The sequence below is a fragment of the Citrus clementina genome, unplaced genomic scaffold (genome assembly GCF_000493195.1).
Source record: "Citrus clementina cultivar Clemenules unplaced genomic scaffold, Citrus_clementina_v1.0 scaffold_8, whole genome shotgun sequence".
In the NCBI taxonomy this organism is placed as follows: Eukaryota; Viridiplantae; Streptophyta; class Magnoliopsida; order Sapindales; family Rutaceae; genus Citrus; species Citrus x clementina.
This window is the reverse complement of record NW_006262022.1, coordinates 2,957,946-2,974,064: the sequence shown is the minus strand read 5'-3', so window position 1 is coordinate 2,974,064 and position 16,119 is coordinate 2,957,946. Positions and strand designations below refer to the sequence as shown.

Genomic DNA, 16,119 nt, shown 5'->3' with positions numbered 1-16,119 from the left:
GAGAGAATGTTTTCTTGCTTCTTGAGGGTGGGTTCACGGGTTGGGTGTTGTGATTTTTTTGTTTGTGTGTGTTTTGTGTTTGTGTAAACTGTAAAGTGTAACCTTTTGAGTATGTGATTTCACTGATTTGTGTGATTATGTGTGGTGTGCTATGTGCCGTGTGTGTGTGTTTGGCCATAGATTTTTTTTTTTTTTAGCAACCCGATCGGGTTTTCGGATCGGATCGGGTTTTATCCGATCCGATCACAACTCGATCGGGTTTGCAATATTTCATCCGATCGGGTTATATTAACAACCCGATCCGACCCGAACCCGAAATTTTTCGGGTCGGATCGGGTCGGGTATTTTGCCCACCCCTATTCATGGCCATCTTTACATTTTTTTTTCCTCTCGCCTCTACTCATAACTCTTTCTGGGCCTGCTTAGCGTATCTAAGCCCTTAGGTGAACTTGTTTTATGGGACTTTTTTTTTGTTCAACAACTTCAAAACTCAAATAAATAAATAAAAGAGCTCAAAATTTATTTTATCTTTATTTTTAAAATTTAAAAAATAATCAAGAAGATCCTAAAAAATTTCAATAAAAAAAACCTAAAATTTACTTGCTTCAAATGTTTTACAAAAATAAACAAATAAATAAATGAGAACAATACTATTTTAAAATAAAATATTTAGAATAATAGCATATATAAAGTTAAGATGATAAATTGATGATCAGATAATGGATATGAACTTTGTATTTCAAGAATTTTTTTTTTAATGAACTAATGCATGTAATAATTTTCCTTGTAGAGTAAGAAATTTTTTCACCTATGATTTTTTTTAGATTATAAGGTTTTTAATAGAAATTAAAAGAAATGCTAAAAGTCAAAAATTCTAATGTTAAATAATTAAGCTTATTTAAGAAACCGAAAAGGTAAAAAATTTATTTATTTTTTGTAAAAACTAATAATGAATTAATTAATTGTTAGACAATATTATTAATTATATCGCTTTAACAATAAGGTTACTAAATACAATTTTTTTAATTTAAAAAAATCCTAATTACAGATTAATTATTAATTAGAGAGATATCCAATAGATTTTCCTAAAATTTGGGACCTTAAGCAATCGGCTTATTCGTTTCTACTTCAAGCCAGCCCTAATTACTCTTGATTTCCCTTAACTATATTATAGTTGCTTTGAACTTGCATAAATTTCTCTTGCACAATTTTTTACCAAACCAGAGTCATCAAATGAAATTAAAGTTTATTTCACCTTAAAAAATTAAAGAAATATGAAAATTGATTGTTCCCTCGTCGACAAACATTCAAATCACACGTCCCTTTGTCTATGGTCATGGTAAAAATTAAAGAACAGAGGGAAAGTGAGACGGAAGACCCAACAAGAAAAAAAAAGGAAGTAGAGGAGAGAAAAAAAATAAATAGAAGAAACAAATGTTACTTTTTATTTAATTAATTTAATCCTAACCATTCATTTATATATAATCTAAAGACTCACGTGAAATGTGAAAAAACATCAATCTCTTTCTTTGTCTTATCTGCAAGTAAATTCAAGTGTCTTCTAGTTTTGCAGTTTTTCCACCTGATAAGTGGGAGCTTTCTTTGCCTGCATGTGTATGTATGTACATGATGTTTCAACTGAAATACATAATAAATCAAACGCTAAATTGATTGATCATGGCTAGGTCTGATGTTTATTTTCATTAATTCATTTTGCTGGCCAGCAGCCTAAGATTTAGCTACTATTGGTTGATTCGTTTGCAAAATGATCTGAAATCGTTAATGATACAAATAGTAAAGTTAAAAAAAAAAAAAAAACTCTTTTACTGCCATTTTGACAAAAATATAAGTATATCCAAATTATTCTAAAAATATTGAATATCACAGCAACCTTCCTTAATATTTTCCTCAAACATTTCTTACTCGAAATATTTTGGACGAAATTCTCAAGATTATTATGAAGCATCTAGTCATTTCTTACAACATTAACAGGAAGTCCTAATAACAAACTCTGCATAAGATGGATTTCTATTTGCCAAGAGTCGTTTATTACTTGAATTCTTTCTACTGTTGTCTATGCTATATTTTCAACTATTGTCACTCCTCTAGAATTATTAGCAAAAGCAGCGACAATGGGGCTTCTCACCGTATGCTTTCTTTTAACTTCATACCATGTCAAATACCCAAAATTTCCAAGAAAGTTACTTTTGGGACTAAAAGCATTTCCCAGATTAATGTTCACAGTCAAACTGAACTCAGCTTTGCTAAACTTTCCGGCAAAGGATAATGTTGCTGGTTCCACAGTCACTGTCATACCCACTGGAGCCTTCACTGCTGCAGTATAAGTTGACCTGGTATCGGCTACATTTGTCAATACCCTCTTGAAGGTGAAGCTAGCAGTGTTGCTGTTGTTCAAGATGATGATAAATGATGGATAATTAAGATCCAGATTGCCATGCTCACATGTAAAATCCGATGTCCCTGTGACAACTCGAATCTGTTGACTAGTGTAGTTCATTGCACACAAGTAGTTGAGATAGTCCTGGATCTCAATATCATACACAAGTCCTGGATCCATGGCCTTGTTGGGATTTATATGCCCTGCACCGAAATCAAGAGGAGTTCCAGCAGCTCCGGTTGATATGTCAGTGATCATATCATAAGCATTATCAAGAACATCAGCTGTTGTCATCATTGCTGAACGGATGGCAGCTGAACTCCACTCACGGTGGGTGGCTTTAAGCAGCGCGGCTATACCAGCTGCATGAGGGCAAGACATTGATGTGCCGGATTTGAGAGCAAATTCGGTGAGTAGCTTACCAAGATCACGAATTGTAGCTATAGGCCTGTTGGGAACCCATGCCCCCAAGATATCAACTCCCGGAGCCAATATATCAGGTTTTAGAATCCATGGAGATCGAAGAGAAGGCCCTCGTGATGAAAAATTGGCTACTTGTGGAGATGGCTTGGTGCCCAATATCGTGATCTGGAACTTGATACTAACCGTTGCATTATCCGCATTGATTATGTACTTCTTCACTAACTCTCCGTTATTCAGGTTTACTGTAACGAAAGGCATGTCAAAGTCGTCGGGAAACAGATTTTGCCTTGAGTCTGCACTGATGATAGCTCCGGCGGCTCTAGTTCTGCGCACTTCCTCCAATTGCTGACTTACGGTTATGTTACCTTTATAGTCAAATGCACAAAAGATATATTTGCCTGCAACTGCTCTAGGGTCTGTTGAGTTACCTTCACAAATTTCTTTGGATCTATTTCCATATCCGAAGTATATAGGTTCCCTGGAGACAAACAGATTCTCCGGGTACACAGATTTTCCAAGAACTGATAGCTCTTCATTGCCAAGGGTGACGTAGGCTGCAAACTCTCTGTCAACGGTTCCTGCAGCAACTGTAGTAATCCAAGGTGCTCCATTTAGTATGGAGTATGGACGTGGTCCTGAATTTCCTGCTGAACAGGCAACAAAAATTCCTTTCTTCAATGCTGCAAAAGCTCCAATGGCTATTGGGTTCTCATCAAATGTTGTCTCTGGGAAACCCAGGGACAATGACATGACATCTACACCGTCAGCTATGGCTTGATCCATGCCAGCCAAAACATCAACAGCTGCTGCCTTAAGAGTATTATTGTAGAACGCTATTTTGTACATTGCAATCCTCGCCATTGGTGCAACTCCAATTGCAGTTCCTTCAGCGTAGCCGAAGTAATTAGCATTTTGAACACGACTGCCGGCTATTGTTGATGATGTATGAGTCCCATGACCCAAGAAATCTCTCGGAGAATCATAATCAAATGTTGTTGATATGTTCAAGCCATAGTGCTTCAGCCCTTTGCTGAATGAGCGTGCTCCTATCAGTTTTCTGTTGCAATGAGAAGCATTAAACTCAACACCCACTTCACAGGCACCGCGCCATCGCTCAGGCACTGGAGGCATGCCGTCATCTTTAAAGCTCGGACTCTCTGGCCAAACTCCAGAATCAATAACACCCACAATAACGTCACTACCAAAACCTGCAGCTGGCCATAACCCAGCTTGTTTCTTTAGGCCGAGAAATTTTGGGGTGTGGGTGGTGTGCAGGTGGCCAAATGTTTCCAGGTACGTGGCAAGGTGACCTGGCATTTTCTGGAGTTTGTCGAGGTGCGTCTGCGATAACACGCCACTGAATCCATCCATGACATGGTTGTAGGTGTAGAGATGGGTTGGGGCATCACCATCAGGTGAAGAAAGGGATGAAAGAATGGACATGTACCAGTGGTGGTGGGTGGAAAATGGAGCTGGCATTGCCGACTTGTCCATGTGGATAATATACGTTTTACGATCTCTTAACATAGATGCTGAGGCGGCAGACAAGACCAAGAGTAAAATAGAGAGGATCATCAAAATGATGCCTGTGAATGCTCCCATGATTCTTGTCACCGACTTGAATTGGTATGACATTTGAAATACATACTAAAAGCTTCTTCTATACTTATATAGACATGCTATGCATGTACATTGGCATTGAAAACATCATTGTCTTTCAATTTTTCTTTTTTTTGGTAAAGCTATTGTAAGGACTGATTTACCTGGGGTTCCGAGCACTTGCTATGACGGCTATTGAGGAAATTTACACGATAAATTTACTTTAACTGGGATGGAAGCCAATTTTTTTTGGCTTTTGAAGATTGTAGGTGTTGGCTACAAAGCCAGGGCTGAAACAGAGGGGCTCTTATATCTCAAATTGGGAGATGTACATCATGCTGAACTCACTGTTCCCCTGCGCATTTTCTGCCTAAAAAACAGTGTGGTTTGCACTCAGTTTGCTGCTTCAGTTCACAGTCGCAAGCCTAATGAACCTCTTAAACGCAAGCGTATAATGTACGCTGATGAAGTTATCAAGAGAAAAGTTGGAAGAAAAGAACAAATTGATGGTGGAGATCAAGAGAAAAATCGAAGGAAAAAAAAAGCAAAAAAAAAAGGACCGACTTGCCTGGAATGTTCGAAGAAAACAAGGTGAAAATAATCTTGCTTCCTTTTTTAATACTCTTCATTTTGGGAGCATCAATCCTGCCTCACTACTGAAATTCCAATTGGACGATGGAGATCAATAGGAGCAATTATTGACTGAATCAAACAGCAGCCTCTCAAATAATTCTGGGAAAAGTAGGCCTCTCAAATAATTCTGGGACTGAAAGCTACTCTTGAAACTTTTTTTTTATTTTTTTAACCTATGGTAGCAAGAGGATCGTCAGGTGAGAAAGAGAGCAACTTTCCAAATGCATTTATATTAAGGACAAAGCAAATATTTGCTGAATTAGAATTTGAGGATGAATGTCTTCGTATTACAAAGGATCCTTGGCTTGCTAATGCCATTTAGCATCAAGAAACTGAATATTGTTTTATTTTCTATGACTCATGTTAGATGCAAAAATCTGGTCCATGTTGTTGCGGGCAGGTGTCTACACCAATACTTAAATTTGTTTTTATGGGAGACGATACTTGCTGGCACTTCCTCTCTTCGAGCAAATGCAAGCAACCACAAGCACTTGAAATACACTTGCGTTCACAAAAACAGTTAGTGGGACATTAGATGTGTTTTCCAGCGTGAATTCTTCGACGTTCAAGTCAAAAATTAGGTCTTTTAGGAAAAAACTTATGCCACAGCTCCTGTGACTTAATTCCAAATGCTTTCGAAAATTACTTTTAAAGTAAATATGAGAAAAAGTTGGAAAAGAGAGAAAGTCCAGAGGTCCTGTGAGTAAGAGAAAACTTACTTGATTTTAAATTTTCTAGAGTTCTTATAGAGGATCGAGATGTTGTGAAAAAATTTAATATACTCGCAAGCGCACGAATCTAGGGATAGAATAATGGTAATGAGGTCGAATCCACAGAAATTGTTACGAATTGAAAAGTCTAATTTAAATTTAAAATTAATATTAATATTAATCCTAACCTAATTGGACAAATTGAGTTTGTTCAAGAAAATTGAACTAATTAAACTAAGAAAACAATTAAAGCAGATGAGAATTCAATAAGACAAAATTACAAAGATTTAAGAATCCACCACTATTCAACTAATAATTATCTAATTATTAATTAATCTCCAATTTTAGAGTGACAACTCAAAATCAATCTATATCATCTCATGGATATAATAATTAAACCCAAGTAATTAAATCTAATATAGGTTCTTTTTCTACTTAATAGTATGACATCTAAGCATCTCATGTAAACATATTGAATAACAAATAGTCAAAGTTTTCATAAGCATTATATGTAAACAATTTAATGAAAGACAAAATCAAAGATAATCATGTATAAACTTTATAGATCCAAGCATAGATTTAATCAAATATTAATCTTAACAATCAATAATGCATGACAGAATTGATGAAAAGATTTTAATAACATCCAATTAATCATGTGAAACAAGAACCATAAATATTAAAGCACATATATAGGGAATTAATTTAAATAAAAAGATAATTATTTCATTAAATATGGTTTCATCTTTAATCTCAGTATAAGAAAATTAGCTAGACATACTTGAATTGGGAGTAACAAATAAAATAAACTCAGCCATGGGAAAAATTGAACAGTTGCTGCCGCTCCTGTCTCTCCCGAATCGCGTCTGCTTCTTTTTCTTCCTGGCAGCTGCTCCCCTTCTCCAAAAGCCAAAAGCTTGCTTTTGTATTTAGGGTGTGTTTGAGATTGAGGTTTGATAGCTGTAACTTTTAAAGTACAGTACTAAAGTGTTTGGAAAACACTAGCTGCTGTAGCTTGGAAGCTATGTTAATATAATTTTTCACTTGTATAATGAAAAATCTATTATATCTTTAATAATTTTGTCAAAATTATTACTTTAAATTTATATTTACTACATATTTTTAATTTTTATTTCATAATCACAGCTTTTTTTCTACAGCAACTGTAGTTTAAAAGCTACATCACCTCAATCTCAAACGCACCCTTAGGTGGTGTTTGGTTAGGAGGAGAGAATGTAGGAGATGAAAGTAATTTAAATTCTCTTTTTATTTCCATTGTTTGGTTTGACAAAATATATAAGAACTTAATTTCCATTAGAATTTAATATCCATCATAATATAGAATTTGAATTCTACACTAAGTAGTGAAGAATTTAAATTCCTTTTATATTAGAAACTAAAGTTTTCAAAATTACCCTTCATTTTTTTAACTTATTTAATGTCATTAATAATTATTATTTATAATTTTATTTTATTGATTTAATATTATAAATAGACCTCTGCTGGAAAGTCGCTGGACCACCGCCGGTATGTCGCCGGTCCACCGCCAAATCTCGCCGGAACTCTGCCGAACTTCCGCCGCCGGCCACTGGACCACAATTTTATTATATATATATATATTTATTTATTTATTTATTTATTTATTTATTTATTTATTACTAATATAAATAATTTAATATTTAAGGTAAAAGATAAATTTGTCCAAAGAAAAAAATTACAATTCATTTTCCTATCAAATTTTATGTCAAACCAAATAATAAAATTTAATTTTACTATTCTCTTTCACTCCTCTCTTCTCATTTTCCCTCCATTCCACTCTATTCCTCTCCTCTCTTTTTTTAAAACCAAACACCACCTAGTCTTTAAAATTGGCTCACCGACTTTTCCAATTCTAAAGCCAAAAGGTTTGGCCTTTTAATTTGTTTTGGCTTCACTCACGTGCTCACCAAGCCACTTTTAAATTGTTTCCTCATTAATGTTTGAAAGCAAGCCACTTGTTTGACTTAAAAGCACAGGGCCAATTAATAATGTCTTTTAGAGCTTTAGCTTTACACGTCTTCTTGGTTTGCATGAGCATGACTCATTTAATTTATTGGCTTCGGTTTCTTCATCTTGAATATCATGCACATCTGCTTAATTGCTTCCACAAATTGATTTGATCTTTAATATTATCTAATTATTATTTTTTATGTATTTTTCATTCATAATCTCCAATTAATTTCTTATTTAAGAAAATAATTCAATTAATTAAAAATAAAAAATAAAATAACTAATAATTATATAATAAAAAATAAAATATGTATATAAATTATGTTCATCACAAAACCCTAGAATTCTCGAGTTGACTCACGATGAGTGTTTAGGTTGACTTGGTTTGAGTCTCCCCTTGTGAGATCCTTCTGCGAGCAAACCTGTAGAGCGACCTACCTGCTACGTAATGACTAAAGCAGATTGCTTAAGAGCTTCTATCAATCACAACTCGAGGAGGCCAGCTGTTAACTCTAATGTCGAGGAGAGCATGATTTGCACGAAATCGTATTCAATCATGCTGCCTCTTTTACCCCCCAAACAACTCATCCACAAATTTGAGTATGATTGTCTTCATATGTAAATTTTTCATAGGATTCTTTAAACTTGTCATGATCGTCTCTCCTAGTAGATTTGTACTATGATGAGCCTTTTTTTTTTTTCCCGCTTATCTGAATAGGAGAGAATTGGGAAAACTAAGGAAGTACTTGCTTACATCTGACAAGTTAATATCTTCTGCGCTGGACCACCAAATTAATATTATTAGAAATTTACCAAGCTCCCTCATTCGTCAGTTGATTGAAAAATTTGGTGGCAAAAGACAACGACAAGTCAGTGGCAGCAATTAATTCTCTGCGTAGACCCACCAGCAACATGCGTGTAGTTTATACATACAGACAGAGACATCCCAATCCTGCACGTCCTCGACTTTTCACCCTCATAATAGAATACAGTGGCAACAAATTGAGGTTTTTAAGCCAGCCCATCGGCGACTTTCCGTGGCATTCATTCATTTGAATCTAGATCTGTCGGTTGGACTGTTATGCCCAAACACCATCTAATAAAACTTCATAAGAACCAAATGGTAGGAAAGAAGCTTGTAGCTTGATGTTCATATGCTGCATCGGTTACTCTTTGTGTTGTTTTTAGGTATGTTGGTTTTTGTGAATGTGGATTGTCCGTACTGGCTTATATGAACTCAGGAATACAAATTCGAGATTAACGGTCCTCGGGATGAGGCCAAACTCTGTTTTGATATAACAGATTGAGAATATTTGTGCCTCTCTTTATCTGTTTAGTGACAATTTTAAGATTAACGAGTTCAATTTTGTAAACCATGGATTCATGTGAAATTGTTAGCTAATGTTTTTCGTATGGATTCATAAATTTAGGTGGATGTTATAGCTGCTGAACTTTCATTAGACTTGCCAAGTTTTTACCTTTATTTCACTAGTTAGTTGCTATTTTTCAAGCCCCTCACAGATATTTCTTCCAAGTGGATCTTTCCAAAGTACTATCGCATTCCAATATTATCAAAAATTTCTCGGGCGACACTATTTGTTGAATCTCTATGTTAATTACTGTTAGCCAAGGTTCTTTCAAGCATGAAGTGTGATATGATCATGTAGTGAAACATTTATTTATTGAATATTCCATTGACCTTAAAAATAAACAAATGATGCTTAAAGTTGCATTCAAATTTTGGTTATCTAATAATTCTCCAAGGATGAATCAGAAACATGCATAATAAGTTACTTGCAATGATGAGGATTTCATGAATTCCATAATCGAGATCTGGTGGTATAACGTAGGGTTTTCCAAAAGTAGAACGGGGAAAGGGGGGATGATAGAATAAGGCCAAAGAGGAATTTGAGGAAAAAGATCCTTTAGATCTCTTTAAAATTTTGTAAAGATGTATATGAAGGACAACATTTGTCCATGAGGTTCCTAAAAACGCAACTTTTGTGCAGTAAAATTAAAACGGATGGTGGAAGCTCTATAAACCTCGGATCGGCTTCATTCAAAAACGAAAATCAAGAGGAAAGATTGAAGTTTAATTTCCTCACTTGTAGTTTCAAAAACGACTTTGTGAAGTAGGAGAAAATAACTGAAAACAGCAAGCTACGAACACTGTCCAGAAAATAGACCTCTGCACGAACAGCTTCTGTTTTGCCACGATTTGAGATCCTTAAAGCACCCCAATTGTGATGCCTCTAGTTAGTCCACACTTAGAAATGTTCTAGGAGTTCATAGGATTTGGAATCACGAAATATCGTTTAGAAATGAGAGAGATAATGAAGAAACATGAATGCTAGTTCATGATGATTCATTCCACCAAATAAAGCCACCATTATCTTCAATAATGGCACCAAACATTATCATGTGCTAGACCCACCCACTAAGCCATTATTTATTGAATGTGATCTTATCACTTCAATAATTTATTTAATCAAATAAATAAATAAATAGCTAAATTAATTAATTTTGTCTTTAATTAATTAATCCCATTTTGATCAAATCAAATGGTTAAATGTGGGCTTCTTTTGTGACATGTTCTAATGCTTTCTCTTAATCCATATTAGGTCCAATAAAAGCCCAAAATTCTAAACCTAAAATTGGTCTAGAAGTCCATAATTATATATGAACCGGAACATGTCCAAAATAGTCATTTTACGTGCTTGATATTATACATAATGGTTAATTGAGGATTTATGAAATTTATTTTGTTCCTTAAACTATTTATGGAACATCTAAATTTCTATCTTAAATCATATTTAAGATATATATATATATTCATTCTTATGAATTATAATATAAATATCGATTTTCCTAAAATTAGGAAATTTAACTTCTCATTTTCTAGTAACTCCTTTTTCATTTCTATTTGATGTGTGACCTTTTAGGTTCTTTGTTATAAGGTAGTAGAACTATTTTAATGATAACCCTTTATTCATTAAATGATGCTAAACTCTTTAGTCATCAAATAGATATTTTCTAATGAGCTTAAGATGCATTGCTAATACGCTTTATCAATATTAATCTTAATGTTTCTACAAGTCATGAGTGACACCTAAATGTATTTCACAACCATCCAAATAACAAGAATTATTGGATCTATAAAATCATATTCCATTGTATCTCTATGTCTTGGTCTCTTCATCATCCATGTTCAGAGAAAAGCACGGCTTATGGTTTATTATGTTAAGCAGTTATGCTTTATCTCAAAATAAATCTAAATGAACTTGGCATGAAAATATAATTTGAACTCCTTCAAACATATTTCACCTTGGCCAAGGATTTCTCATGCCAATTCATATTATCTCACATGGACATCTTTTTTGTATATTACAAAGTGATGAATTCCATATTGGTCATACACTTGTCTCCATACATAGCCAACCATGACAGCTATTGCTAGATCTCTTCCTTGATTAGGAATCAATCATTATGCTTTCACATATCAGAGATGTCTATGTATAAGACATCTGTTATGCCTTGGGTCTAAAGACCATTACTAAACATAGTGTCTATCACAATGTATAATAAGCCATTAACACTCAAAACCATATGGCTTACTATATTTGGTCAAGTTCAGTAAACTTGTTCTCTCAACAAGTACCTATGTGTTTGACTTGACATCTCATGTCAATGATATGAAACTCACCATCCATTTTAGTATCACATACCATAAGGAGTCATAACACATACTATTGTTTATAGGAATTTATAATGTACAATCATAAATCCACCACTAGGAACTATTTTAGAAGTATAGTACAAAGGATGCACGTTTCATATTCTCGACAAACTCGAGAATGTGTTCCTTAACTATTTTACTTCTTGGACTATATTCATTAAATTAATTTATGAATGTTGATAACTTTACCATTTTATAAATATCAAAATGCTATTCAAATACAATAATTTCCTAAACAAACAAACACCATTTGATTGGCCTTTAGGGCATATTACTAATAGTATAATGATTGGGGCAAGCTTAATTATAGCAGCATTGAGGGGATAATCTTGGATAATTCATGTAGTGAGAACCTCTGAGAAGTTGTACTATTCAATTTATTTGTTTTAAATATTTATAATGAAAAACCATTTCCCAACCTTGATAAACAAAAATGGAACCTCAAATTTTCTAACCATTGCAAATCAAATTGTAATAGTTCAACTATCAATCACCCCAATAAATCTTCATTACTGAAGGTTCAAGACCAACATTACATTAGCATTTTTCACAAGATCGAATAGAACCAAAAGCTCATCAACACATTTAATTTTTTTAAAAAAAAATGTGTCGGCTGCAGGCACTTTTGAAGCTAAAGTGATAGAAGAGTATCCTCATCCGTTAATCATTGCTGGTTTCCAATAATTATACCATATGAGGTTATTATTATTATACGAGTATTCCACCTCCCCTGACACTTCATCCACTTTAAAGTTCTGTTCCCAAAAGAAAAAAGAATTAAGTTATCACCACAAAATCATGCATGCATCTCAGAAAATTGTAGTGTTGAGTCTGACATGACAATATAGAAACATAGACAACCAAGCATATTTCAACTTTATCCAATCAACAATAGGCCCTGCTCGCACGTTTTCAGTTGAAAATTTTCTCAAGGTGAAATGGCCAAGGCTTTGGTATCCTACACTTCTTTCTTGAGGGATTCAGAAGAAACCTCAGCTTTACCGGTAGACTGGGTTACACTAGCTTTGGCCTCGGCAAGAAATTTAGGATCTGGCTCACGTTTGTCTGAAGGTTCCCTCATTGCCATATAAATGTAAAATGCAATAACTATATTTACAGATATCACAGCAAGAAATCCACTGAACAAAGTTGCAGAGTAAACAGTCAAATTGGTTGAACCTGTTAGAAATGTGAAAACACGTCGAAATCTTATCATCAAAAAAGAAAAATGATGATGCTTCGACAAGAAGCTCTCGTTAATTGCATCAGAGCACACATCAGGCAAAGTATGATAATTGATATCAATATTCAATTCGGGTTGAAAATTTATTTTGGTTCGGTTCAGGTTTGTAATTCTGTTCAGTTTCGGGTTGTTAATTCGGGGTCAAATACCGTCTGGGTTGCAGAACAGTTTTTGTTGCTAAATTCGGGTCGGTTTGTTACTTCGGGTCAGGTTCCTAATTCCATTTACAACAACCATTATTAAAAACTCCACCTATTCAAGCAAACATCAATTGAAGCAAGGGCTAATAAATGTCAGAAGAAACAAACCATAATTATTTCTTAATATCCAACAAGCAAATGAAAATGCTTTACACACTAGAACAATTCAAAGCGATCAGTTACTATCATAATGTTTCATAAACCCAGCGATAGGGGTGGGTATTTCAATGTTCAGTTCGGTTTAACGAATTGCTACCCGTTTGGTTTAGAGAAATTATTTCGGTTTAGTTAGGCTCAGCTTCAAGTTCGGTTGCGTTTGATTCAGTTTCAAATTTGGTTCGGGTTCGTGTCATACTCAATTACAGTTTGGGTTGCAATTTCAGGTTAAAAAAACTCGTAACAGTGTAATTGTAAAATCTGCTTCTGTTTATATGAAAGCAAACATTAGTGCTATTCAACAATAATTTTATGAAAACACATAACAACAATGTTGAGTACATAAAGGCACCAGGTCGTCCATGCTACTGGTTCCGCCCCGGCACGGATCGTTTCAGCTATATGGTACGAGCAGAACACGGGGTTAAATAGGAGCCGACCCGAGATGAATGCGACCAGGAAAACATACCGACCAGAAGTATACGCCGAGCCGATACTCATCCCCAGGAAAGCGGGAACACGATCTCACAAAATCGCGGTAGTTGCGCTTCTCCCAGAACGGTTGAAGGACACGCGAGATCCACGTTTGCCCACAATCTAACAGTTAGAGTCCCATGAGGGGCTACCACCACCCGAAAAAGGAGGGATAAGGGGAAAACGAAAAACGTGGGACAAAGGGCGGCTATAAAAGAGAAAGACATCGAAGAAGACAGGACAGAAAAACTGAGAGAGGGGAAACGCTGCCAAATTGCAACCAGGCCATTTCCTTACAAATTTCTTAAATCCATATTACCATGTTTTCCCGTAAACACCTTGTGCTAACTTAGGCATCGGAGGGTTTACGCCGGCAAAACCACCGGCGTCTTTGATCCGTTTTTGCTGAACGCAGGTCTAGTGAGAGAGGGAAGGGCGATTTCAACCCCAGTGGTTCGAGTGACAGTTGATAACACAAACGTTGGTGACAGAATCTGGTCGGTCCAAGGGCGAGCAGATTTCAGCATCAACATTTTGGCGCCGTCTGTGGGGAGCTGAATAAAAAGCTACCACCAAGTTAGTAATTACCTGAGAAGTAGCGAACGATTGGATATGGATGCGTCAAGAAAGGATACTTTAAGGGAGGATAATGAAACGGTGGAAACAATCACTCTACGGGAGATTGCAAATGAAGCCCGAGAGAGGATGATGCAAGATAGACTGGAGCGGATGGAGAAACAAATGGAGACTCTCGCGGCCGTATTGTTTGAGCTGAGGGACGAGCGGAGAAGGGATTATGAAACCCCCGTGGGAAGAGATGGAGTTGGAGCAGAACCCAGTCTCCGGGGGCGTAGGGTCGGGGAAATCCCTCCACCCGCAGACCAACCTAACGGAGTGCATCCCCACCAAAGTACTGGCCGGGTCCCAGGGGAACACGTGGATGAAGGGAGAGACCAACCTCGCCCCGGACGGGTACTAAAAATAAATGGCCGAGGGGCCAGTGTTGATGAAGGAGAGCTTAGACAGCGGTTGTAGAACGTCGAGCAGGAGCGAGACCAGATAGCTGCACGTGATCCTGATCGCGCTATAGAATTGGAGGGGGAGGTGCGCAGATTGGCGCAGGTGATAGAGGAGATGCAGGGCAAGAGAAAGCCCCCGAGCTGGAGGATAATGCTAGATGAAGAATCTCCGTTATCAATTGAGATCATGAGCACCATAATCCCAAGAGATTTCCGCTTCCCTGACCTCAAATACTCCGGGCGAAGTGACCCGTTGGTGCACATTGAGCGTTTCAACGACATGACGGGTGTGCAGGGGCTGACACCAGCTCAGAGATGTAGGGTGTTCCCGTTGACACTAGAAGGACGAGCCCGAGAATGGTACCGCAAGCTGCCCCGAGGAGGAATAAAGGGGTATGAGCAGATGTGCCAGGAGTTGGCCAAGCAGTTCCGAGGGGCGGTGGCCCCAGAGGATGACATGATGGAGCTGATGGGGATGAAGCAGGAGGAGCATGAATCCCTTCGCGATTTCGTAAAACGATATCACCGAGCCGTGCTGGATTTGGGAGCTTTTAATCACCCGCAGGCGTTGAGGGGATTAAAAGAAGGTGTAAGAATCGGCCGATTGTGGTATAACTTAAGAAGCCCCCTCGTACAGAATTACTCGTCGGGGTATGAGCAAGCGAAACGAGATATAGAAATCGAAGAGGAAAAGTCAGCAAGAATTAAAAGTGAACAGCTGGAAGAGCTGAGGCGAAGAGAACGGAGAGCCCCGAAAGGGAGCGGGTCGGGAAAGCGAACTGGAGAATCTTCGGGGATGGGCGGAATATCAGCTCGGTCTCGCCCTTACCCCATAGCTCAGAGAGCACAACAGTTCCAACACAGCCGGGCTCAACTTCCGCGCCCCCCGATCCCAGAGCGGCAGCGAGAATTCAGGCAGGTGACTGCCCACCCTTACCACCGCACTCCCAGAGAGGTAAACGCGACCAATTACAGGTCTGGCCGACCAGAGCAGTTACCGGCTATACCAGCCCGAAGTGACGTCCATGACAGCCGAGCAGTTTAGTTGGTTGACCAGAGCGCGGCATATAGACGATATACTCCTTTAAAAATCTCCATGGAGGAACTATATGAAAGGATCGAGGGTCGAGGACTGCTGTATACTCCGGCCCCTATAACGAAACCCGCTCACCGGCGTGATAAGAGCAGGTTCTGCAAATTCCACAACAGTCACGGTCATACTATCAGCCAATGCCGTGACCTAAGGATTCAGGTGGAGGATTTGGTGAGGAACTAATACTTGGATGAGTACGTAGATGGAGTGTTCCCTGTCAGTGAGTCGCAATATGCACAGGATGAAGGAGTTAAAAGGGGTTTGGAACAAGAACAGCCGATTATCCAAGTTATAGCAGGAGGGCCAACATTGGCCGGGGATTCAAACAGGGCACGGAAGAACTATGGGAGATACGCCCTGACAAGTAAAGAAGTGCTTTTCAATTTGCCAGCAGCCAAGAGGGCAAAAGTGCGGCAAGTTCCTATTATGTGGACAGAGGACGACGA

The 16,119-nt window shown here is 37.3% G+C and overlaps 2 protein-coding genes across 2 annotated transcripts; one reads left to right on the top strand and one right to left on the bottom strand.

Moving 5' to 3' along the window:
* Positions 1–1,934: 1,934 nt before the first annotated feature.
* On the bottom strand, positions 1,935–4,829 carry LOC18035575 (subtilisin-like protease SBT1.7). Its single transcript, XM_006422934.2, has one exon. The coding sequence runs from the start codon at positions 4,454–4,456 to the stop codon at positions 2,075–2,077; it is 2,382 nt and encodes a 793-aa protein (XP_006422997.1). The 5' UTR covers positions 4,457–4,829; the 3' UTR covers positions 1,935–2,074.
* On the top strand, positions 4,653–5,015 carry LOC18035446 (60S ribosomal protein L6, mitochondrial). The gene has a single exon (XM_024179068.1). The coding sequence runs from the start codon at positions 4,653–4,655 to the stop codon at positions 5,013–5,015; it is 363 nt and encodes a 120-aa protein (XP_024034836.1).
* The last annotated feature ends 11,104 nt before the right edge of the window (positions 5,016–16,119 follow it).